General features: G+C 44.0%; 1 protein-coding gene across 3 annotated transcripts in view; it reads left to right on the top strand.

The window, feature by feature from the left end:
• LOC126248746 (uncharacterized) overlaps positions 1-26,857 on the top strand; it is a 208,591-nt gene that overhangs the window by 171,207 nt on the left and 10,527 nt on the right. For all 3 annotated transcript variants that reach the window (XM_049950076.1, XM_049950078.1, XM_049950077.1), the window contains 2 exons: positions 1,712-1,849; positions 17,693-17,914. In XM_049950076.1, coding sequence (XP_049806033.1) covers positions 1,712-1,849; positions 17,693-17,914 — 360 coding nt within the window. The remainder of the gene's footprint in view (positions 1-1,711; positions 1,850-17,692; positions 17,915-26,857) is intronic.

The raw sequence follows: 26,857 nt of genomic DNA, 5'->3' as shown, positions 1-26,857 counted from the left end.
AAATGGTACTGTGAACAAACAAATCCAGGTCAAATGTAGTTATGAAATAATTTTTCGCAAATAAAAAAGTAATTTTTGTTGGAAGCGTTTGCCAGTCAACTGAGAAATGTGGGTAAAATACGATACAAACATAGGATGGCAGACCGCTGATTTGAAATCCCGCCACGTTTTGCCAACAGTCACGTGGTTTATGTTGGAGCCATACCAGCCCTATAGCTTCTGCACAGCAAGGCCAGTCTACTAGTATCTATGGTCGAAGGTTGGCTCCGACGTCAACCAGTAGAGTAGTACCACGCAACCGTACATGCCATCCGAGTAAGGTGTCGTAGCCCGCCCGGTTAGCCGTGCTGTCTAACTCACGGCTTTCCGGATTGGGAAAGAGCGCCTGGTCCCCGGCACGAATCCGCCCGGCAGACTTGTGTCGAGGTCCGGTGAGCCTGCCAGTTTATGGAGGGTTTTTTACGCGTTTTTCCATCTGCCTCGACGAATGCGGGCTGTTTCCCCTTATCCCGCCTCAGCTACACTATGTCGGCGATTGCTGCGCAAACAAGTTCTCCACGTACGCGTACACCACCATTACTCTACCACGCCAACATAGGGGTTACACTCGTCTTGTGTGAGACGTTCCCTTGCGGGGGGGGGGGGGGGGGGGTCAACTGGGGGCCTAACCGCACAATAACCCTGAAAGAGTGGTTCGGTGTGGGGCGGCGGAGGGGTGAAGTGGACTGCGGTAGTCGTCGTGGGGTTGTGGACCACTGCGGCTGCGGCGGAGACGGAGCCTCTCCGTCGTTTCTAGGCCCCCGATTAACATACAATACAATATAAGGTGGCGTAAGGCCGTCACACTGAACGAAGATTATTTCGAAAAATAGGATTTTTGAGCGGAAAGAGTGGGGAATAGTATGGTGTACTGGAATCCGGATTAAAAACAATCTGCTTGCAGAAAAAAGTGTAGCATTATATATCGAACGCTCCTCGTAAATCAGCGAGGTATCTCGTATACAGTGAACTTCATAGAATGTAAGACATCTGTTAAATAATCATTAGTCTTAGAATTTCGATGGCAGATCTTAGATATTCAGATAATATTGATTTAAGTAACAGTCGAATCAATTAAGTTATTAAAGGCGTGTAGATGTGAGAATTGAAGTTTTGAGGCGTAATACTAAGCAGAAAATTGCCAAATTTCCAGTGAATTACAGAGAGTACATTCACACACTGGAGTGTGATGGATGCTTAATTAGTCAGTTCGTGGATGTCTCTGTTTTCACAATACTGTGAAATCTCTTTTTGTGTCGTAGTTCTCATTTCCATTATGATTATCAGGGCTGTTATGCCGTGGTCGGTTGATGAATTTTGTATCAATTGCCAACGTTTCGTCCCCGTCTGCGGGAGACATCTTCAAGGGGGTCTGTAGCTCGGTGGAAGGTCCAACACACCCGCTGGCTCGTCAGTAGCGAGCCAGTGTCCACCGAGCTACAGACCCCCTTGAAGATGTCTCCCACAGACGGGGACTAAACATTGGGAATTGAGACAAAATTCATCAACCGCCCGGATAATCATAATGGACATGACATTTCCGGCCGTGAAAGTCTACATTTTTGTATAGTTCTCATTCTAATCTAGTTTTTTAGTACTGTTTCTCGATATTGCAGTGTCTGCGATACGACTAAAGGCTGTTGCTACAGGTGTGCTTGTGCGTGTGTTGCAGATGTCTCGAGTGGTGTGTGCTGTGGCGCTGGTGCTGGCGGTGCAGCTGGCTGACGCGCAGTCCAACTACGACAGCCAGGCCAACAATGTGGAGTACATCGGCAACGGGCTGCCGCCCTCCGCCACGCTGGACGGAAAGGTCAGTATCCCAGAAACACAACGCAACGATGGGACGCCATCCCGCTGACAGAGATTGGAACAACCTTAACATTCGTCCAAAAGGAGAACCGACGTTTTCAACACGAGGGGCGTGATGATTCTCTCAGGGTTAGAATCACGGAGCTGTAATCAAGCATAACGTGAACAAGTAAACTAACTGCCCTTGCTGTGGCCTATCGCTTGCCTACATGTCGTTTCCCGTACTGTGGAATCTGAATGGATGCTTTTATATTCCACTGCTCCTTCCGACGCCTTGCAGGCACTACAGGGTGAAAAGTATTTAAACCGACAAACTCCGGGAGGTTTTAGGAGAAATCAAAACAAATATTTTTCCCCAATATCATTTTTCCCTATGAGGAGTATTTAAACTGGTAGAGGAAGATTTCTTTGGCAGCAAATTAAATAAACCAACAAACACTTTTCCATTTTTTATGACCAAGAGACAACACATTGTTGTTGTTGTTGTGGTCTTCAGTCCTGAGACTGGTGTGATGCAGCTCTTCATGCTACTCTATCCTGTGCAAGCTTCTTCATCTCCCAGTACCTACTGTAACCTACATCCTTTTGAATCTGCTTAGTGTATTCATCTCTTGGTCTCCCTCTACGATTTTTACCCTCCACGGTGCCCTCCAATACTAAATTGGTGATCCCTTGATGCCTCAGAACATGTCCTACCAACCGATCCCTTCTTCTAGTCAAGTTGTGCCACAAACTTCTCTTCTCCCCAATTCTATCCAATACCTCCTCATTAGTTATGTGATCTATCCATCTAATCTTCAGCATTCTTCTGTAGCACCACGTTTCGAAAGCTTCTATTCTCTTCTTGTCTAAACTATTTATCGTCCACCTTTCACTTCCATACATGGCTACACTCCATACAAATACTTTCAGAAACGACTTCCTGACATTTAAATCTATACTCGATGTTAACAAATTTTTCTTCTTCAGAAACGCTTTCCTTGCCATTGCCAGTCTACATTTTATATCCTCTCTACTTCTACCATCATCAGTTATTTTGCTCCCCAAATAGCAAAACTTCTTTACTACTTTAAGTGTCTCATTTCCTAATCTAATTCTCTCAGCATCACCCGACTTAATTCGACTACATTCCATTATACTCGTTTTGCGTTTGTTGATGTTCATCTTATATCCTTCTTTCAAGACACTATCCATTCCGTTAAACTGCTCTTCCAAGTCCTTAACACAAGCCAATTTCAATTACAGTAGATTTTCAAAAATGGCTCCATTGACACGTAAACAAAGGTTACACCGTCGGATCATGTTCTGTCTGACACGGGCAAAAACCGCAGGAGTACCCTGAATTGTTTCTGCTGCTGCTGCTACTATCCAGGCAACCAGATCCTCTTCAGATGCAACAGGAGTTGCGTAAACAAGGTTGCACATCTCTCCCCACACAAAAAGTCCAGAGGGGACATGTCTGGGGATCGAGCAGGCCATGGTACAGGACCACCTCTGCCAGTCCACGTTTCTGGGAAACGTCGGTCCAGGAATCGACGCACACGACGACTGAAATGTGTCGGGGCCCCGTCATTTTGGAACCACATGCGTTGTCTTGTTGAGAGCGGGACGTCTTCCAGCAATTCTGGCAATGCTCTGGCGAGAAAATTGTAATAGTGCCTGCCATTTAATGGCCTAGGTAGCAGATACGGCCCAATTAAACAGTCCCCAACAACACCGACCCACACAATAACGAAGAACCGCACTTGATGAGCGCTAGTAACTGTGGCATGTGTGTTATCCTCACTCCAAACATGCGAATTGTGCATGTTGAAGACTCCATCACGCCCGAACGTTGCTTCATCGGTAAACAACACAGAGGATGGAAATGAAGGATGCATTTCACACTGTTCCAGGTACCACTGCGAAAACTGTGCACTGGGTGGATAATCAACTGGTTTCAGGTTGTGGACACGCTGTATGTGAAATGGACGTAACAATTGCTCTCGAAGGACTGTTCTTACATTCGTCTGATTCGTCCCCATGTTACGTGCAATTGCACGAGTGCTGATTGAAGGATCCCGCTCCACATGCTGCAAGACAGACAGCTTCCTCAAATTGCAGCGTTCTTACCGTGCGACGGCGTCCCTGTCCAGGTAATCTGCAAAATAACCCGGTCTCACGCAGACGTTGGTAGACAGCAGCAAAGGTCGTATGATGCGGGATACGGCGATTGGGATATTGTTGTTGATAAACCGCTGTGCAGCTCGTCCGTTGCGGTGCGCTACGTAGTACGCACCAACCATATCAGTGTACTCGCTCCAGATGTATCGCATAGTAAACACAGACAATCCACTACTACACTGGTGGACAGCAGTTGCCTACAACTGAGGGTCCCCTATAACCTCCCAGAGTTTGTCGGTTTAAATACTTTTCACCCTGTATATTGGTCAAATGTTTGAGCGGAACGAAAACATGACTCCCTAGATATTACACAAAGGATTTTTGGCTAAATTTTCATATCGAAACGAAGAGTGCGGAATGGACAAACGGGGTATCAAAATGGCTCTGAGCACTATGGGACTTAACTTCTGAGGTCATCAGTCCCCTAGAACTTAGAACTATTTAAACCTAACTAACCTAAGGACATCACACACATCCATGCCTGAGGCAGGATTCGAACCTGCGACCGTAGCAGTCGCGCGGTTCCAGACTGTAGCGCCTAGAACCGCTCGGCCACTTCGGCCGACTAACGGGATATCAAACTGACCAGTGTGAAGTATAGTTTTGAAAAAAAGTATTTAATTGCTTCAAAATAATCAGTATAATTAGGGAAAACTTCGTGATTTGAGGGAAAATTGAAATATTTAATGAACAGCAGCAGCGTCAAAAGATGTCAATTCGCAGCATAAACTGAAACTGTTTTGCTTTTTATTGATCAGTATTCTCTTAATAATAATAGAATACCGACCCATATTTAAATATGTTATTGAAAATAAAAAGAAAATTGAAAAAATGTAGTCAAATATAATGTGAAATGATCTGTTTAAAGGCAAGAAAGAAAACAAGTTAGAGAAATATTTGACGCGCCTTTCAATCATGTATGGCAATTGAGGTGCCGATTGAGAATTTGAAGTTCAGTGTTTCACTTACAGTCTTAGAATTTTAAATAGTACTAGAGGGCATTTATGTGGTGGAGTTTCACTGAGTGATCTCCTTACGTCACTAATCTGCGAGCATCTCAGCAGCTGTACACGATTCCCTGGAACGTTCAAAGGCGCGTCAAGTGTTTCTCTGTTCTATTTTGTTTCTTACTTTTGAACAAATCATTTCACAATATGCTTGACCGTTTTTATCTTACATGAAGGTTCAGAGCGACTTTTCATCGCCTCCAGCATGCGTATTGTACTTGAAACGTAAGTTTGGCCACTCGCGGCGGATTCTTGAGGAAAATACAGGGTGGACGGAAAATCGCGTTACAGACCTTTAGGACTTGTAGAGGGGAGGAGTACATAATGTTTTGAATAGGAATCCATGTCCGGTAACGCACCTGGTCCGAGCACAGGGCTCACAATCCGAACTACACGCCACTGTTAAGCGCTAATGAAGGACTGTGTCCCTTACTTCAATTGCACATAATTCGTTAAGGTCAATCCAACACATTTATTTCAAATAACATAAATGAAGTTACATTTGAATCTGTCTGACATTAAACAGGAGTAAAAACACAATTTCAATATCAGCTGGTTTAGTGCGTGAAGCGCGAGTTAAGCCAATAACCAGATAAACTAAACAATTCTCCGTAATTGAAAAGAAAGAGAAAAACAAAATTGAATCAATACACCCCACTGACAAATATCCAAAAAACCTTACAATACTACTCAAAATAATACACTGAAGTGGGGAGCAGTCATTCACCCGACAGAACACTTCAAAATGAGTCAGTAACACAGCTGCGTGCCCCAGAAAAGTGCAAGACATTAAATACACTTGATTTGACGAATAACAAATACTCATTAACATTACGCCACTCCTGTTTGAACTGCAGTGTCACAAAGAAACAGGCGCTTATTCTGAAAGAACAATTTTTTATATATTTAAATTACAGCCTTAAGGAATTCCAAAAGATGTCCAATCCCTTCCTAGGCGTAGGCTGAGCCAGAAACACAGAATGCCACAAAAACACAGTTTTGCTGTGAAATCTTACAGGACTCCCGGAAACAGTAATAGACAAGGGGTCGGCACCCACAAATAACACAGGCTAAGAGTCAGGCTGGGAGCACATCCTACGAGAACTTGTTCACACTATGCTCACCACAAACTGTAGACATTCCGGCCGAACATCCGCTTGCGGTGGCTGACAGATGGACGAAGCAACCAACAGGCCCACGCCGTGCTTTTCACACAGGCACCTCAATTTGTACAAACATGTAGACCAACACCAACTCTGGACTCCCCTCTCACTGCGAGGCTTGGCAAAGTTTATATGAAATGCCTTCCAGGCAACCGGTAACCGCCGCAGGAGTTTCACGATTAGCAAACAGCCCCAGCGTAACAGACATCACACATGTGCTTACGCCCGAGCCACAACTCCACCAGACTCACCGGGCGCCCCAAACCGACTGCCTCTCACCGTCCCGCGCGCCCCAGCCGAAAACGCAAAGATGCTCATGCCCGGGGACGCGCCAAAGATAACAAGCCGATCGCAGATGATCGACCAGCGATCTGGCTCAGCACCGTTTCCGTTCTACGACGGTTTTGTTTCAGACGTGGAACGTATCCACGTCTGCTTCTACTCAAGCTAACTGGTCGTGCATACTTGATCTTCCTACAAAACGTGTTGGACCCGTTCTTGGAAGCTGTGCCACTGAATATCCGTAATGAAATGTGGTTGTGCACCCCCTCACTTCTCACGTTCGGTCCGGAGACATCTCAACAGACGATATCGTGGAAGATGGATAGGCCGAGGTGGTCCAACGGCGTGGCCGCGGAGATCGCCGGATTTAACTCCTATGGACTACATCTTGTGGCGTCGTAAGCAAAGTTTCATTTACGAGACCCCTATAGAGATAGAGGAAGATCTGCTGACACGAGTTCTGGACACTGCACTAGAAACTGAAGAGACATCAGGTGGGATCGAGAGTATGTACCAGAACATGCTTCGTAGATACGATGTCTGTAAACAACGTTGGTGGTCGCCACACCGAACGGTTGTTGTAATACATCAGTACTGTTCTGTACGTACAGTATGCTGGGTTCTTTTTTGTTCTGGAATAATGTGAACACGTAATGTTTAAGTGTTAATAGAAACAAATGTGCCCAAGCCATAAATGGATGTTTCGTTATTTTCTTTTCCAATTGTTATTCTACCTAATAATTGTACTACGTCACGCTTAATGCATTTCCGTCAAGCAGAAGTGGGTGAGTTAAACATCTGAACTGAAATCGTCGTAGAACGTTTCCGGACATAGGTTCCTAAACATGTGCTCACTCTCCTCTGCAAGTCATAGAAGTTTGTAACGGGAATTTCCGAACACCATGCACAAGGATTGTCCTTATTTCCCCGTTCCCAGTATGCCCCTTGAGAAGTGCTGAAGTACTTTGCACGCAAAGCACGTCTTTGGTTTACTTTTTTGCTCCCTCATATTTTCTACTTGGCTCTTTTTCATGATGAAGAAATTGTTAAAAAGTTGTCAAACGAACAAATGCATGCTAAGCCTTGCAATGTCCTTTCTTTCAGAGGTGCTAGTTCTGCAAGGTTCGCAGAAGAGCTTTTGTGAAGTTTGAAAGGTAGGAGACGAGGTACTGGTAGAACTGAAGCTGTGAGGAGGGGGCGTGAGTCGTGCTTGGGTAGCTCGGTTGGTAGAGCACTTGCCCGCGAAAGACGAAGGTCCCGAGTTCGAGCCTCGGCCCGGCACACAGTTTTAATCTGCTAGGAAGTTTCATATCAGCGCACACTTCGCTGCTGAGTGAAAATCTCATTCTGCTTTATAACTTCTTTCTTGCGCTCGCTAATACTCAGTTAAGAATGTAAATACATAAAACTGCAAACAGCCACTTTATTGAATAACTATTTATTATCCCATGAACCGGTTTTCGAACCTTTTCAGGTTCATCTTAATCTTCAGAATAAGATGAACCTGAAAAGATTCGAAAACCGGCTTATGGAATAATAAATAACTATACAAAAAAGTAACTGGTTGCAGTTTCATGTATTTACATTCAGTTAACAGTCACAGGTTCTAAAATATCCGTAATGGGTAAGCTCAATCAATGAAGAATATATGGACCAGGATTCGAATCCCACTACTTCCAAATTCTAGTCCAGAGTCTTAACCAGGAGACCAACGAGCTTGATATGATGCACAGAGTTTCAGAAATCCAGCTGTAGTTCTTACTTTGCCTGGGATGGTGAAACATCTAGTTGATATCTGATTATTTATTTTTACATTTGTAGGGGAAAAAAGGCATACAGGCTGTCAGCTTGGACCCCGCCTATTTCTCAGACGCTGTGAACATGTGCACATGTTTGCACACAGATCCTCCACAGGGAGAAACTTTCGTGTTTGAAAATCTTGACTATTAAAGCAGACTGAAGGACTTCTTCTACAGCGCGTCTGCCCGTGACAAGCAGAGAATCAAGAGTCAATTAAATGTAACCAAAATGCAGTTGCATAGGCAGCAACTTTTTATGGCGTTACGGATAGTCAGTTTTGGTAATGATATATTTTTGGACGTGGCAAGATACGCACAGTATATCTAGTAAAAACGTTTCAGCTTTTGGTATAGGGACTGAAGCAATATACAAGGTGTTAGGAGTAAAAGTGAGGAATTCCTATTGATTACTGAGAACAGTGTATCGAACAACATTACGTCAGTATTTACTTCATTTGCAGACTAACAATTATAGATATTACGAGTATTATCTTTTTAGGCTTATTGGTACTTCCAAGTACGCATGGCACAAGCAGACAATTAATAACATAACGTTTTTGAGTGGTGTCCTTCAGCAAAACACTATTTTGTTTTTGACCTAGACATGTTTCACTGCAGTTGCAGCATCATCAGTGTTTTTTTTATTGATATGGCTGTTAAACATAAGGAATGTTCTTTACTGTTTAAATACAGTTGAAGATGTCATTGGCGGTTGTTTCGAATTTCTCAGAGAGAGAGAGAGAGAGAGAGCGAGAGTTCAATGTTCCACTGTCTGCCATCTCGTTTTCAAACCTTCTACTGTTCCACTGTCATCCATCTTGTTATCACAGCTGATAGACAGTGACGCTGACAGTGACAGTGACAACTCAAAACACTGAACTTGGCAATGAAGAAGATGACGAAAAAAGAAACAGTAAGTGAAACACACGCACACACGCACACACACACACACACACACACACACGCACATACACACACACAAAACCTTTCACATAAATTATTAATCTCAGGCGTAGCCACAACAGTTTAGAAATCGTAATTTTGCGTCAATGTTTTGCCTACATTAAGTTGTATATAGTTGCAGGCGACAAACTGTAAAGAAAAACAGACACTATAAAAACATATTACAGCAGGAAAACCACACCATGTAGTAAGAAGGTATGAATACACAATTCTGTGTGCTTCTCAAAAACCTGTAATTACTATTTAGAAACTAATAGTTGTATGTATTTAAACAGTAAACAACATTCCTTATGTTTAACAGCCTTAACAATAAAAAAAACCACTGATGATGCTTCAACTGTAGTGAAACATGTCTGTGACAAAAACAAAATAGTGTTTTGCTAAAGGCGGACCCCACTCAAAAACATATATTATTGTTAAAGCAAACACAGACAAAAGAGCCCCAACACCAAGATGATGATCAAACAACTAATCTTTATTTTCCCCTGGACAGCAGGTCAGGTACTGAGGTGTCCACGCTTGGATGCAAAATGGATAATCTATACTGACAGGCGGAGTCCACTCCGTGGCACAGGAAGACTGTTAGATGCAGAGAAAAAATAACTCACTGGAATGGGTACATGATCAAGTATAAATGATCGGAATATCTGTACCTATAGCCTAACACCCTTTCTACAGACGACAGTAGATTCGCCAGCAATGTTAACAGAGAAACTTCTTACTGATTATTAACCCTAAGATAATTCAGTTCTTCAGACAGTGGCTCGCCTTTCTAATGCTCAAACAGCTCGATGACACTTGGACCATACATCGAACTAACTGCTACGTTACAGCGCAGAAGATAACTGAAAGAAATAAAAATGATAAGAACAGGAATGACACTTTTATTCATAGAATGTAATTACAGTGAAGTCACCGCCAATTCATGGTGGGCTCCTAGACATTACAAACGTCGGAACGTGTTTCTCGTTAGAGTGTGTAATCACCACTGACAGCAATGGGTACTCTGCAACGTGCTCCCATACAGTCCACACAAGGTTGGTAAAGAGTTCTTGTGATAGGGCGTTCCATTCCTCCACCAGCGGGGTTGACAACTGCTGGATGATCGTTGGTGCACGTGAACGTGCTGCAGTGCGTCTACCAACGCAAACCATATCGATGGGATTTATCATAAGTCGGGGGAATTGGCAGACCAGTCCATTTGCCGAATATCCTCTCGTTCCCAGAGCTCCTACGCTGTTTGATGCAGTCACGTTTTATTATCCATAAAAAAAAGAAGTCAGGGACGAATGCACCTCTGGAAAGAGGGACATGGGGAAGAAGTACAGTGTCACAGTAACTTTGACCAGTGAGTATAGCGTGTTCAAAGATACGGAGATCAGTACTCCCTTGCAAATTTATGCTTCCCCACACCATAATACCTGGATTACCAAAACTATCGCGTCCGATAATGTTACAATAATGAGATTTTCACTCTGCAGCGGAGTGTGCGCTGATATGAAACATCCTGGCAGATTAAAACTGTGTGCCGGACCGAGACTCGAACTCGGGACCTTTGCCTTTCGCGGGAAAGTGCTCTACCAACTGAGCTACCCAAGCACGACTCACGCCCCGTCCTCACAGCCGAGACGAGGTACTGGCAGAAGTAAAGCTGTGAGGACGGGGCGTGAGTCGTGCTTGGGTAGCTCAGTTGGTAGAGCACTTTCCCGCCGAAAGGCAAAGGTCCCGAGTTCGAGTCTCGGTCCGGCACACAGTTTTAATCTGCCAGGAAGTTTCAATGTTACAATGTTCCTAGCCGCGTTGCGTGTGCCCACCTCTCGTCATATGATGGTACGTAATGCACCCAGAAAAACTGTGGAACGTGATCGTTTTGGTGAGCCAGGTATTATGATGTGGGCAGACATAATGTTTCATGGGCGTACTGACCTCCAAATCTTTGACCACAGTCAACGTTTTTGTGACACTGTACTCCTTCCAAATGTGTGTCTTTTCAGCGGTGTATTCGCCCCTGACTTCATTTTGATGGCTGCCAATGCGTGACCGCTTCGAACAGCATAAATGGAGCTCTTGGAACTAAAGAATATTCAGCGAATGGACTGGACCGCCCCTTCTCGCGACTTAAGCGCCATCGAGCACATGCAGGATGCGTTGGGAAGACATATTGCAGCACATCTACAGGAACCGACGACCGTCTAGCAGTTGTCCACCGCGCCCATGGAGGAATGGATTGCCTTGCCACAAGAACTCCTTACCAACATTGTGACCAGCGTGGTAGCACGTTGCAGACCATGCATTGCCGTCCATGGTGATCACACACCTTATTAAGAGCCATGTCTCACCTTCTGTAATGTCGATGGGACCATCATGAATCGCTGACACATCTACATCTACATCTATACTCCACAAGCTACCTGACGGTGTGTGACGGAGGGTACTTTGAGTACCTCTATCGGTTCTCCCGTCTGTTCCAGTCTCGTATTGTTCGTGGAAAGAAAGATTGTCGGTATACCTCTGTGTGGGTTCTAATCTCTCTGATTTTATCCTCATGGTCTCTTCGCGAGATATACGTAGGAGGGAGCAATATACTGCTTGACTCCTCGGTGAAGGTATATTCTCTAAACTTCAACAAAAGCCCGTACCGAGCTACTGAGCGTCTCTCTTGCAGAGTCTTCCACTGGAGTCTATCTATCATCTCCGTAACGCTTTCGCGATTAATAAATGATACTGTAACGAAGCGCGCTGCTCTCCGTTGGATCTTCTCTATCTCTTCTATCAACCCTATCTGGTACGAATCCCAAACCGGTGAGCAGTATTCAAGCAATGGGCGAACAAGTGTACTGTGACCTACTTCCTTTGTTTTCGGACTGCATTTCCTTAGGATTCTTCCAATGAATCTCAGTCTGGCATCTGCTTTACCGACGATTAATTTATGTGGTCATTCCATTTTAGATCACTCCTAATGCCTACTCCCAGATAATTTATGGAATTAACTGCTTCCAGTTGCTGACCTGCTATATTGTAGCTAAATGATAAAGGATCTTCCTTTCTATGTATTCGCAGCACATTACACTTGTCGAAATTAAGGTTCAATTGCCATTCCCTGCACCATGCGTCAATTCGTTGCAGACCCTCCTGCATTTCAGTACAATTTTCCATTGTTACAACCACTCGATATACTACAGCATCATCCGCAAAAAGCCTCAGTGAACTTCCGATGTTATCCACAAGGTCATTTATTGTGAATAGCAACGGTCCTACGACACTCCCCTGCGGCACACCTGAAATCACTCTTACTTCGGAAGACTTCTCTCCATTGAGAATGACATGCTGCGTTCTGTTATCTAGGAACTCTTCAATCCAATCACACAATTGGTCTGATAGTCTATATGCTCTTACTTTGTTCATTAAACGACTGGGAACTGTATCAAACGCCTTGTGGAAGTTAAGAAACACGGCATCTACCTGGGAACCCGTGTCTATGGCCCTCTGAGTCTCGTGGACGAATAGCGCGAGCTGGGTTTCGCACGATCGTCTTTTTCGAAACCCATGCTGATTCCTACAGACTAGATTTCTAGTCTCCAGAAAAGTCATTATACTCGAACATAATACGTGTTCCAGAATTCTACAACTAATCGACGTTAGAGATATAAGTCTATAGTTCTGAACATGTGTTCGACGTCCCTTCTTGAAAACGGGGATGACCTGTGCCCTTTTCCAATCTTTTGGAACGCTACGCTCTTCTAGAGACCTATGGTACACCGCTGCAAGGAGGGGGGGGGGGGGGGGCGGCAAGTTCCTTCGCGTACTTTGTGTAAAATCGAACAGCAGCGCAGTTCCGGACTGAAGCGCCTAGAACCGCTCGGCCACAACGGTCGGCTTATTTCTGTCAGTTACCTTCGTTGTACTATAGCAGCTTTTTCAATGCATGACTCTGTGTAAAATCTCAGTTACATCAGTGTAACTCTCGTCTTTGAATAAAAGTGTCGCTTCTGCTTGTCTCATTGCTTATTTCTGTCAAATTCAAATGGCTCTAAGCACTATGGGACTTAACATCTGAGGTCATCAGTCCCCTAGACTTAGAACTACTTAAACCGAAGGACATCACACACATCCATGCCCGAGACAGGATTCGAACCTGCGACCGTAGCAGCAGCGCAGTTCCGGACTGAAGCGCCTAGAACCGCTCGGCCACAGCGGTCGGCTTATTTCTGTCAGTTACCTTCGTTGTACTATAGCAGCTTTTTCAATGCATGACTCAAATTTCGTAGAGTTGTGTTACTTGTCCATGACACATCATGCGGAAGTTACTTTCGTCATATTTTGAGATCAATGTAATTTTGTCACGACTCTTACACCGAAGTCGTCCCTCGTTGTTTTATTTATAAAATTTAACGGAGCAATCTTACTACTGACAAAAAGTGCAGACTGCGTGATAGCTACAGGAAGTGCAGAAGTAATGGTGCAGCGATGCTGCCGCCGTGGTTGCTTCTGGAAGCGGCCGGCAGACGGACCCGCAGTGTCCTTATACAGCACCGCCCCCTCCATCGGTCCTGCTCGCTGCTCCTTCACGGTCGGCGAACCAGACGGTCAGAAAGCCGTTCCTTCTGCCAGCGGCCAGCGCCATTTCTGCATTACTGTCATCCTCCTCGTAGTCCCTCCAAATAGGGTTCTTGCTGTGGACGTAGATTGCAGATTATTTTCCTGTTTTGCCTATCCCAGAAACCGGAAGCATGTGTGATGCACGTCATTCCGAATTATTATGTGGCTCCCGTGTTGTAGGGAACGAGGTTATTCGTGTATTCTTCCTCGGAATCTTCAATCCGCGATTAGTTATCTTTCAACGAACGTAATTTATTTGGAGATGATACTGGACTTGACGCCTACATAGGTTATTTACATCAAGAACTTGCCTAGTAATTAAGCAAACATTTAAGCTACGAGCCAAAAGATTTCAGATATTTTGCTGCTCAGTTATAATGACGACTCCATTTCCCGAACTTTTTTCTAGACCACCTGTTTATCACTCTAATTTGTGATTCCAAACCACTTTATCATTCCTTTTGTAGAAATTTCGGTGCAACATTCCATAAAAGACTATAGACATGTTAGCTTCAACCATCCTAATGTTTTTTATTCTGTATAGTTCTTTCGGAGGGTACGATAAATCAACATTGTTTCTGATTCTTTGATTTCAATTACAGTTTCCTTTGGGCTCACACTACGTTCATTCTTTGGCGTGTTGTTCCTTCTCTTCTTGCGTCCACTTCCTTCCAGTTCTTCATTTTTTTCTCCTGAAAGCCTGCCTCTTCTGTAGCTTCTTTAAATTATGTTCTGTTTCTTATTGTGTCCTACTCGACACTTGCATTTTCGATGTCTGTTCCTACTTCTTTCAGCGATTTTTTCTGAGTTTGTAGTTTTTTAGTAAGTCAAAGATTCGCTTGGTTATTTTGTCGTTATTCATCCTTCATATGAGTTCATAGAATTTAATCTCCTTTTCCTCGTGACATCCGTTGCCTTTTCAACTTCAAGATATAGTTCTGTATCTTATCTTAATCTGTGTTCTGATTCACTGCTGCTTTTTGGTCACAGCATTTTTCTTAGGAGTCTTGTCTCATTTTATTTTATTTTTTATTTTTTTATTTTTCGAGCTGCATAGAGTATTTAAGATATGACCACTGTTTCATAATGTTTCAGTTTTTTGTTCCAGGATAAAGATTTTGTAGTATAGATGTTTCTTGGTTTTTTAAAGGCCCTCTCCATTTTATATTTTCTAGTCCCTATTGCTCTCTTTCTCTTCATGCTGTTTGATGTCCATTCTTTTAGATAATTAAAAAAGTCAACTTTATATAAATTGTTGTTATTTATTTTAAGCTTTTGAGGTGCATTACTGATGTTTGTCATCAAATGTGTGTTTTTTTTTTTTTTCAAATGAAAGCCGGCCGCTCTCGCGGTTCTAGGCGCGCAGTCCGGAACCGTGCGACTGCTACGGTCGCAGGTTCGAATCCTGCCTCGGACATGGATGTGTGTGATGTCCTTAGGTTAGTTAGGTTTAAGTAGTTCTAAGTTCTAGGGGACTGATGACCACAGCAGTTGAGTCCCATAGTGCTCAGAGCCATTTGAACCATTTTTTTAAAATTAAATTTGTAATCCTTCTGCTGACTGACGTTCCATTTCTGTGTTTGCTCTTGTGCACTTTCATGTGAGTTTTAGTAAGTGTCTTGTCATGTGCAAATGCTAGAAAATCTACAGTGATCTTGTTTGGCTTACTACCTAGTTGTATATCCTTAGTACTTATGGCCTTTCTCCAATGCACCGTTAAAGAGTAGAGGCGACAAGCCATATCCTTATCTTACTGCTGATTCTATTTCTTTACTCGCCCTTTCCCTTTGACTGTCTTCCCATCAACGTTAAGGTAACGATAAAATGTGGGATTCTTAGAGACTGGCAATACAGAGAGGCTTGCAAAAATGTGGTATTATGGAGCTCTGTGTGACCGAGGTGCCACCTGTTTCTGTGCGTGTTTAGACTTATCCACAAATGCATATCGTAGTATAATAGAGAAAAGTGGCGAGCTGTTTTAATGTATATGGTTCGTCGAGAGCTGACAATGGATCAGTCAGTGCCTCTTTTGTTTACAGAAGACTGTCCTAATTGCTCTAGAATGTTCAGATGATTCTGACAATTTCAGAGTGGAAGCCCAGTTCTCGATGAGGTCTTCTTCTCAAGTCACTGATCTTCATCACTCACTAAGAATTTTACAGCAAAAAGGAAACTAGTAAACAGCACTTGTGTGTAACACCATCACACCAGTTATTAGCTCTGTCTGCTAATGCTGGGTAGTGTTAAAGTAAGGAACCATTGCTCTTTATGTACACAGTATCTTTTGGCGGAGGAAGAAACGGTAGGACATGTCTCACGATAAAACAAAAATATTCAAAAAAATTTGAAACTAGTGGATAGCGTTGTTTCCGGTGAACAGTCGTGACTTTGAAACTTCCTTGCAAATTAAAACGGTGTGCCGGACCGAGACTCGAACTCGCGATCTTTGCCCTTCGCGGGCAAATGCTGTACCGATTGAGTACCCCTCCACACAGCTTTACATCCTCCAGTACCTCGTCTCCTACCTTCCAAACTTGACAGAAGCTCTCCTGCGAAACTTGGAAGTTTGAAAGGTGGGAGACGAGGTACTGGCGGAAGTAAAGAGGTGAGGAGGGGCCATCAGTCGTGCTTTGGTAGCTCAGTCGGTAGAGAACTTGCCCGCGAAAAGTAAAAGTTCCGAGTTCGAGTCTCGGTCCACCACGTAGTTTAAATCTGCAAGGAAGTTTCATATCAGCGCACACTCCGCTTCAGTGTGAAAATTTCATTCTGGAATCGTGGCTTTATTACCTAAATATTCTAACCGAGTGGAAAACCATGATGTACGGGTTTGAAGACGAGGGTGCGCTAGACCCAGTCCAAAAATCTATGGCAGTCATGTAGAGAGTATTGGCTAGTCCCTTCCTCGTAAGGGCGTGCTGATACGTGTGGAGTATGTGTTGTCTTTTGTCTGACGTCATATATACTTAACATAGGTTGTTCAAAATCGAGAGCCAAAATGTGAATATCGTAGCAGTAGCTTTCACATTTATTAATTACCTTGCCCCAAGTTATTTTCCGCTGTTAATATAAGTAAAGACTTGACAGACAGTCCGCAGCTCGTGGTTGTGCGGCAGCGTTCTCGCTTCCCACGCCCGGGTTCCCGGGTTCGATTCCCGGCGGGGTCAGGGGTTTTCTCTGCCTCGTGATGACTGGGTGTTGTGTGATGCCCTTAGGTTATTATGTTTACGTAGTTCTAAGTTCTAGGGGACTGATGACCATAGATGTTAAGTCCCATGGTGCTCAGAGCCATTTAAACCATTTTGAACTTGACAGACAGATCTGAATTTTGTGTTTTTTTTTTTGAATGATTATGTGGCTAGCTGCCAGAAGAGTCTTGGAGATTTTTTTTTATGAAACCTTTTGTAGGCTGTAATGGGAAATACTTGATAAAATAAAATAAATGGCAAGATGAAATCAAATAGATGAATCCGGTCTTTTCACTCACACGGCTAACCAAATACCGCATTATTTATCAATACTGAAAATTTTGATTTCATTCAAGACTGGGGTTTGAATCTGGATTTTCTGCTTATCCAACCAGTCGCCTCGACCATTGTGGCCACCATAGTACGTCTGCTTGTGTGGCCACCATAGTACGTCTGCTTGAGCGATACAGATTTTCAGTTGTAGTAAGATATCACAATGCCTGTGTATTCTGATTACGATGCATAGTTCCTTTTGGTCATGCATGTATTAATGTATTTAATGTAATTCAGTTGTAATCTTCAGAAGCATTAGCAAGTTAACATCGGTGTCATTGAGAGTTTGAGTCAGTCTTCACAGTGCGTTCATATGACCTAACCGATTAAAGGCATTTCTTATTTTTCAGGTGACGAAGCTGGACGATCTTTCTCCAGAGATAACGCTGAATCGGACTAAGGGTACGCTGTACTGCGGGTCGGGCTCCATGGATATCACCCTCAAGTTCAAGGAGCCCTTCTTCGGCATTGCGTACGCTGACTTCGACAGGAATAGCGCATGTCAAGTGGCCGGCAAGGGCGCAACCACGTACCGTCTCGAGCTGCCACTCAAGGGCTGCGGAACTATACAGGTACGTCTTCTCTGAAACGTCCATCGTCCAGTGGACAGCTTGAAGTATGTTTGTTCTTTGACTCTTTGAAGTAGACATTTGCTAAGGCCCCTCTTTTCACAGTGAGTGATCAGCAGCCGTGCTATTAGTGCCATTATAAAAATACACTAATGAGAGAAGTATTGGGATAGCAATATGCACATATACAGATGGCAGTAGTATCACGCGCACAAGATATAAAAGGGCAGTACATTGGCGAAACTGTCATTTGTACTCAGGTGAACCATGTGAAAAAGTTTCCCATGTGATTACGGCCGCACGACGGGAATTAACAGACTTTGAACGCGGAATAATACACTACTGGCCATTAAAATTACTACACCAAGAAGAAATGGAGATGATAAACGGGTATTCATTGGACAAATATATTATACTAGAACTGACATGTGATTACATTTTCACGCAATTTGGGTGCATAGACCCTGAGAAATCAGTACCCAGAACAATCACCTCTAGTCCGCAGCTCGTGGTCGTGCGGTAGCGTTCTCGCTTCCCACGCCCGGGTTCCCGGGTTCGATTCCCGGCGGGGTCAGGGATTTTCTCTGCCTCGTGATGACTGGGTGTTGTGTGCTGTCCTTAGGTTAGTTAGGTTTAAGTAGTTCTAAGTTCTAGGGGACTGATGACCATAGCTGTTAAGTCCCATAGTGCTCAGAGCCATTTGAACCAACCACCTCTGGCCGTAATAACGGTCTTGATAAGCCTGGGTATTGAGTCAAACAGAGCTTGGATGGCGTGTACAGGTACAGCTGCCCATGCAGCTTCAACACAATACCACAGTTCAACAAGAGTAGTGACTGGCGTATTGTGACCAGCCAGTTGCTCGGCCACCATTGACCAGACGTTTTCAATTACTGAGAGATCTGGAGAATGTGCTGGACAGGGCAGCACTCGAACATTTTCTGTATCCAGAAAGGCCCGTACAGGACCTGCAACATGCGGTCGTGCATTATCCTGCTGAAATGCAGGGTTTCGCAGGGATCGAATGAAGGGTACAGCCACGGGTCGTAACACATCTGAAATGTAACGTCCACTGTTCAAAGTGCCGTCAATGCGAACAAGAGGTGATCGAGACGTGTAACCAATGGCACCCCATACCATCACACCGGATGATACGCCAGTATGACGATGACGAATACACGCTTCCTATGTGCATTCACCGCGATGTCACCAAACACGGATGCGACCATCATGATGCTGTAAACAGAACCTGGATTCATCCGAAAAAATGACGTTTTGCCATTCGTGCACTCAGGTTCGTCGTTGAGTGCACCATCGCAGGCGCTCCTGTCTGTGGTGCAGCGCCAAGGGTAACCGCAGCCATGGTCTCAGAGCTGATGGTCCTTGTTCCTGCAAACGTCGTCGAACTGTTCGTGCAGATGGTTGTTGTCTTGCAAACGTCCCCATCTGTTGACTCAGGGATCGAGACGTGGCTGCACGATCCGTTACAGGCATGCGGATATGATGCCTGTCATCTCGAGTGCTAGTAATACGAGGCCGTTGGGATCCAGCACGGCGTTCCGTATTACCCTCCTGAACCCACCGATTCCATATTTTGCTAAAAGTCATTGGATCTCAACCAACGCGAGCAGCAATGTCGCAATACGATAAAGCGCAATCGTGATAGGCTACAATCCGACCTTTATCAAAGTCGGAAACGTGATGGTACGCATTTCTCCTCCATGCACGAGGCATCACAACAACGTTTCACCAGGCAACGCTGGTCAACTGCTGTTTGTGTATGAGAAATCGGTTGGAAACTTTCCTCATGTCAGCACTTTGTAGGTGTATCCACCGGCGCCAATCTTGTGTGAATGCTCTGAAAAGCTAATCATTTGCATATCACAGCATCTTCTTCCTGTCGGTTAAATTTCGCGTCTGTAGAACATCATCATCGTGGTGTAGCAATTTTAATGGCCAGTAGTGTAGTTGGAGCTAGACAGATCGAACATTTCACTCCATAAATCGTTTGGGAATTAATTTTCTGAGATCCACAGTGTCCAGAGTGTGCCGAGAATATCAAGTTTCAGCAGACATTATCTCTCACAACAGACAACTCAGTGGCCGATGGCCTTCACTTAACGACCGACAGCAGCGGCGTTTGCGCAGAGTTGTCAGTATTGACATAAAGCAACCCTGCGTGAAATAACCGCAGAAATCAATATGGGACAGACGACGAACGTATCTGTTAGGACAGTGCGCCGAACGCATGTGCGTTTTCTAACAGCGTGACATCCCCTGCAGCGCCTCTCCTGCGCTCGTGACCATATTAGTTGGACCCTAGACGACCGGAAAACCGTGGCTGTTGTGTACATAGTTCCCCGTAGTCAGCGCGTACACAACTTTCCCACTAGAGCGCGCCCCGCTAAGCACAACAGCGCAGGCGCAGCGCTCGTCCGTCTCCGCACTACGAGATGGCGCTGCCACAGAGACGGACCAAATTCTGCTTCCGCCGATCAGCGTATTAATATGTAACGCAGCCAATGAGATTGCTGCTAACGTAGAACCTTTTCTCCTCGCGGATCACACTCGCGCAGTGATACATGAACGCGCGAGGTATTATAACAAGTGTACAGACCTCCGATTAGTGAGTCTGCATTTGTCTGCACCAGTCTGCATTTGTCTGCACCCGGCTGTACCAGTCTATAGTCCAGTTTCAGTCTGCGCCTAATAAGATAACCATATTCCTGTACATAGCCATGAAGATAAATGTATAGACACTTTTGTCAAGTATCAGAGATATATGTGAGAATAAGGTTACCGTACCAATACCAAAGGAACTTCAGATTGTCAATTGTAAATAGCATCCAGAACCAAGTTAAGTAATTTTTATGCTTGTTATTATTTTAATAAATGTGTGTGAAAATTAATCAAGTTCTGTTTAAAGTTGGTCACTGTCAATCTGCTACTCTAATCGTGCAAGTGGCATTTCTATCATCTGACCTAACGGCAGAAGATAAACACGCCACGATAAGACCACGAGACATATTGCTGACACTCGCCTACTTCGTTAGAGCGACAAGTCAAATAATCTGATGGTGTGTGTACTGACGGTCTTACAGTACGCCCACCACAGTGGCCTAGTCAGATGAGTTCCGATTTCAGTTAGTAAGTGCTGATGGTAGGGTTAGAGGGTGGCACAGACCCAATGAAGCCATGGAACCAAGTTGTCATTAAGACAATGTGCAACTTGATTGTAGCTCCATAAACGTGTGGGCTGTGTTTACATGAAATTGAATGGGTCCTCTGGTTCAACTGAACCGATAACTGACTGCCAATGGTTATGCTCGGCTACTTGGAGACCATTTGCAACCATTCATGTACTTAATGTTCCCAAATAACGATGGAATTTTTATCGATGACAACGCGACAGGGCGCGGCAGGGCGTAGGTACTCTGCAAGTTTCGTATGCAGTGCGTGTTGCCTAACATCCAGTTACTTTCTCTGGGTGAAACGCGGTAAGCTGGACATAACCGAAGTTCCTGACTCGCCTCTAAAACTTATTCCTACGCTTAGATATAGTCATTCTTACGCTTTCCGTGTTGAAAATCACTGTATCAGTTTCCTGGGGTGGGTAGTATGCTGCACTCTCGGTTAGTAGACCCTGCTAGTTCGGTGAAAACTCGTCGTCCCAGAGCCAGCGAATACTAAAGGACGCCTAGCGTAGCTTCGAAGCATCAGTGAACCATTTTGCCTCTGACAAAAGTTGTTCCTCGTGACGTGATCTATCACCCCTAGACGTTTGTCACCAAGACTTCGAAACATCCTGTGTATTCTTTTCGTTGCTGTCTGGGCTCCAAAATGGGGATCTGCGAGTGGCTTCAAAACGTAAGCTACACGTTATTACGGCAGGCCAAGTAAGTTTTATTTAATCTTGCACTACACTTCAAAGTGACACAGATGCAGGAATCCATTTTTCAATATAGTCTCCAAGTTTCTGTAAACAACGGCCGGAGCGTTCTACCAGTCCTTCAATTGCTCGACAACAGACGTGCCCTCATTGGTCAAGGAGCAATTCGAGAACAGCTGTGTGAACGTCCTCGTCGTTGGAAAATTTGTGATTGCTGCGAATCAGTTCCTCGACTACCTGGACATCGTCGTCTGTGTTCGGTTTCCATGGCCTTCCTTCTCGATCAGAAGCACCCCACGCCTGCGCGACCTTGTTCAAATTGTTGGCACCATTTCCCTACGGCTGGACGCGACATTGCATTTAATCCAGAAAACGCAAGAATTTCACGGTGAATCTATGTGCAATTTAGACATTTTTCCCACAAGAATCGTACTGTCCCGCGTACTTCAACTTTGGAGTACGTTTCCAGCTACCGCGCCATTTCACTCGCGCACTACAGTTAGCTTGTTATTCGTAGTGCGGCAGAACTGCGTCTTGTCCATTATAATTATCCGGGCTGTTATACCGTGGTTGGTTGATGAATTTTGTCTCAATTCCCAACGTTTCGTCTCCGACTTCGGGAGACATCTTCAAGGGGGTCCGTAGGTCGATGGAGGAGGAGGAGGTAGACGGCAAATTACATTTCCTCGATGTGCTTGTTTTTAGAAACGAAAATGGTAGATTGCGCCACTCAGTATACCGCAAACCCACGCACACGGACCGTTATTTGCACCGGGATTCGAACCACCACCCGCAACAGAAGCGGGATGTTATCAAGACGTTAGCGGACAGAGCTAGAAATATTTGTGAACCTGAGTTGCTCGACGCTGATATGGAACATCTCCACAATGCACTAATGAAGAACGGATATTCGTCCGCCGAAATAAAACGTGTGTTGAGGCAGCCACGCAGAAATCATACTGACGTACAGGCTACTGCAAAATCTAAGGTTTTCCTGCCGTTTGTTAAAAATGTAACGGAAAGAATAGGGAGGCTCTTGACGAAGCGGAATATTACCGTAATTTACAAGCCCACAAGGAAGATACAGGAATACCTTAAGCCTGCCAAGGACGCTCGCAAACCTTTGGAAAAAGCTGGAGTGTATAGGATCCCATGCAGCTGTGGTGATGTTTATGTGGGTACCTCTAAAATAACTGTTTCTAAACGTTTGGAAGAGCACAAGGGAAATTGTAGAAGAGGAGAAACGGAACGATCAGCTGTTGCGGAGCATGCTTTCCAGCCAGGGAACCACAATATTCGTTTCGAGGAGACGCAAGTACTAGCGGCCACAAGCGGATACTACGAAAGGCTCTACAGGGAGGCAATCGAAATTGCTAAACACCCAAATAATTTCGACCGAAAGGAGGAGGGCGTGAAATTAAACGGTATATGGATGCCGGTGTTAAAGAAGATGTGTACCACCCGTCCACTACTGGGTGATGGCAACGGCGATCGACGGCGACGGACAGCGGCCAATTGCACTGACGTTTTCAAAACACGTGACGTCACACCGCGGCGCGGGAGCGCGCGGACACGGACTTTAGCGGCAGTCAGTAGCGAGCCAGTGGGTGTGTTGGACCTTCCATCGACCTACGGACCCCCTTGAAGATGTCTCCCGCAGTCTGAGACGAAACGTTGGGAATTGAGACAAAATTCATCAACCGACCACGGCATAACAGCCCGGATAATTATAATGGACATGATATTTCCGGCCGTGAAAGTCTACATTTTAGTATCAGAACTGCGTCTGCAGGAAACCGAGACCATGTACTCTCTTCCGACAAAGCGCCACTCTTGTTACTCAATGTTTCTGGTGTCGTACAAAACGTGTAACTTAATTTTTGAAGTCCCCTCATATATCTTGATTCAGAATTCTTTAACAGGCTGCCGACAGACATCATATAGGAAACTGAAACACGTTCGATAACCAAAAATAAAGTAATGTAATGCCAAATTAGTCATTCCTTTTATAATATAACAGGATATCTGGTGTCATTAATGTAAATTCTGGTTAACATTGATGCTCATATTAAACAGATGTTAGATTTTCCAGTATATAGAGAGCTGATATCATTATCCTAAACCAGTAAAGTTACATGAATGCTTAGTGTGAAGTAGCCGATTAAAACAATAGCTGAGTGGTGTAAGAGTCGTTGAGTGACCGTAGGAGGATACAAGATGACTTGGACAGGATTTGTGATTGGTGTAAAGAATAGCAGCTAACTCTAAATATAGATAAATGTAAATTAATGCAGATGAATAGGAAAAAGAATCCCGTAATGTTTGAATACCCCATTAGTAGTGTAGCGCTTGACACAGTCACGTCGATTAAATATTTCAAAAAAAATGGTTCAAATGGCTCTGAGCACTATGGGACTCAACTGCTGTGGTCATAAGTCCCCTAGAACTTAGAACTACTTAAACCTAACTAACCTAAGGACAGCACGCAACACCCAGCCATCACGAGGCAGAGAAAATCCCTGACCCCGCCGGGAATCGAACCCGGGAACCCGGATTAAATATTTGGGCGTAATATTGCAGAGCGATATAAAGTGGGGCAAGCATGTAATGGCAGTTGTGGGGAAGGCGGATATTCGTCTTCGGTTCATTGGTAGAATTTTGGGAAGATGTGGTTCCTCTGCAAAGGAGTCCGCTTATAAAACACTAATACTACCTATTCTTGAGTACTGCTCGAGCGTTTGGGATCCCTATCAGGTCGGATTGAGGGAGGACATAGAAGCAATTCAGAGGCGGGCTGCTAGATTTGTTACTGGTAGGTTTGATCATCGTGGGAGTGCTACGGAAATGCTTCAGGAACTCGGGTGGGAGTTTCTAGAGGAAATGAGGTATTCTTTTCGTGAATCGCTACTGAGGAAATTTAGAGAACCAGCATTTGAGGCTGACTGCAGTACAATTTTACTGCCACAAACTTACATTTCGCTGAAAGACCACAAAGATAAGATAAGAGAGATTAGGGCTCGTACAGAGGCATATAGGCAGTCATTTTTCCCTCGTTCTGTTTGGGAGTGGAACAGGGAGAGAAGATGCTAGTTGTGGTACGAGGTACCCTCCGCCACGCACTGTATGGTGGATTGCGGAGTATGTATGTAGATGTAGAGGAAGAGCAGCGACGTTTTTCAAAGTAGATGCTTTTCTCATAACATAAAAAGGTGATCTAAAAGTGATTCCCATCGCTGGCAATTTGAGTAGATCAACTCCAGTTCTAATATTTGTTGTTACTATACCTTACAGAAGTAGCCTCCGGTGGCGTGGCTGCTTCTTCCAGATAATGTATAACGTCACTCGCTACACATCCTTTACGTCTCTTCTTCGTCACTGAATTTACAAAATATGATATATGTGTTAATGAATGAATAAATGTACGTTACTTTGTTTGATCATAATGAGTAACCCCAACGCCGATTCTCTAAAGAATCGAACTCCCATGTGTAGCACAGCTTCAGACGTCTGATTACATATGGGACATCATCGGACGACAACTGAATCGTCATCCAGAAACAACATTAACCGTCCCTGTACTGACCGACCACGTGCAACAGGCATGGAATTCCATCCGACAAACTGACATCCTGCTCCTGTACAACACGATGCATGCACGTTTGCATGCTTGCTTTCTACATTCTGGCCGTAACACCGGTCAGTATTGTATCAGCGTTTCACATTTGCACCGGTTTATCTAGTGCTTACATTAACCAGTGATCTTGCATTGTTAATCTCTTAAATGTGTTATCTAGACAAATATATTCCCAAAATTTCATTACTCCACATTAATTATTTTTTGTGTTGCAATTTTTTCCGTCGGTTTATGTTGATTTCATTAGTTTCGAATTATTGACTTATAAACTAATGGAAGACTTTCGAAAATTTCTGAAATTATTTGTAACGTTTGCTGGAAGTCGCTAAGTGCTCACATTAATAAACACGGACTTAGTATAATGTCGGTAATTCACGCAAAAAAAAGAAAAGTTAGTTTCTCACTCATCTCAATGTTTTTGGCGCTATATCTCCTGAACTATCTGTGTTACAATGATATAACCTTGGAGGTACATTCAGTGGTAGATATGGATACTGATGGCAAAATGTTTTGCGAATAAGTTAGCAGTAAAGGACTAATAAATTGAAACATCGTGCCTAATGCTGAAGTGTTTAATGAACTGCGAAAATGTAGTAAGCCATAAACTTTCATTATTTCGTGTGAAGTATCAGCAGTAAAAAGTATGAGAATCGTTCGAAATTATGTCTGAAGTTTGTTAGAAGGCGCTAAGTGCTGTCATTCTCAAATACTGGATGAATATAGTCTGGATAATTGGCGCGCCGTGAGTTATGCTGCCTCAAGATATATATGCAATTTCTAACTTGAATACTTGATTTTTGTGTTAAACCTTAAACGTAAGATTTTTTTATTTAATGAATAGATTATGAGACAGCATTCTCAGTTTTTTGAGTTCAGTTAATAATTACATGAAACATTGAAAACGAAATTTTTGCTCCCCCTGGAAGCCGTTAGATAGGCAACGTGCACTGTGCACCGAGTTAGCAGTTTAGTAATATAGGAGGCTACAGGGGACGTCTCAAATAGCGAAAGACACGCAGGGAAACCAAATATTCGATAAATGGAATTTTTTAAAATGTAGTTACAAATAGACCGTTACACGGTCGCATCAGGTTTATCGAACTTGACGAACGTACTGGACCTTGTACAGAGTCGTTCGACAATCAGTGGTCATAGAATACAGCCATATTCACCGATTTCTTTATGAGAGGCGAACAAATCAGTGGAAACTCCATCAAGAATGGTTACAGTCAACATTACTTTTTTTTTCCACTGGACGCGCAACAGAAATGAAATTCAAATGATTCAGTCGCTCATGTCTTGGTTTCGAGCCGCGAAGATAAATCCGTACACCATGAAAGCAGCCCAAATGCTACAGGAATGGAGAAAAAGAAAGTGTTCACGTCTGGACCGTCACATCACACTCCTAGGCATCGTGCAGAGC

This window comes from Schistocerca nitens, chromosome 3 (genome assembly GCF_023898315.1).
Source record: "Schistocerca nitens isolate TAMUIC-IGC-003100 chromosome 3, iqSchNite1.1, whole genome shotgun sequence".
In the NCBI taxonomy this organism is placed as follows: domain Eukaryota; kingdom Metazoa; phylum Arthropoda; class Insecta; order Orthoptera; family Acrididae; genus Schistocerca; species Schistocerca nitens.
Note: the sequence above shows the minus strand (reverse complement) of the source record. Positions and strands in the feature narration are given on the sequence as shown.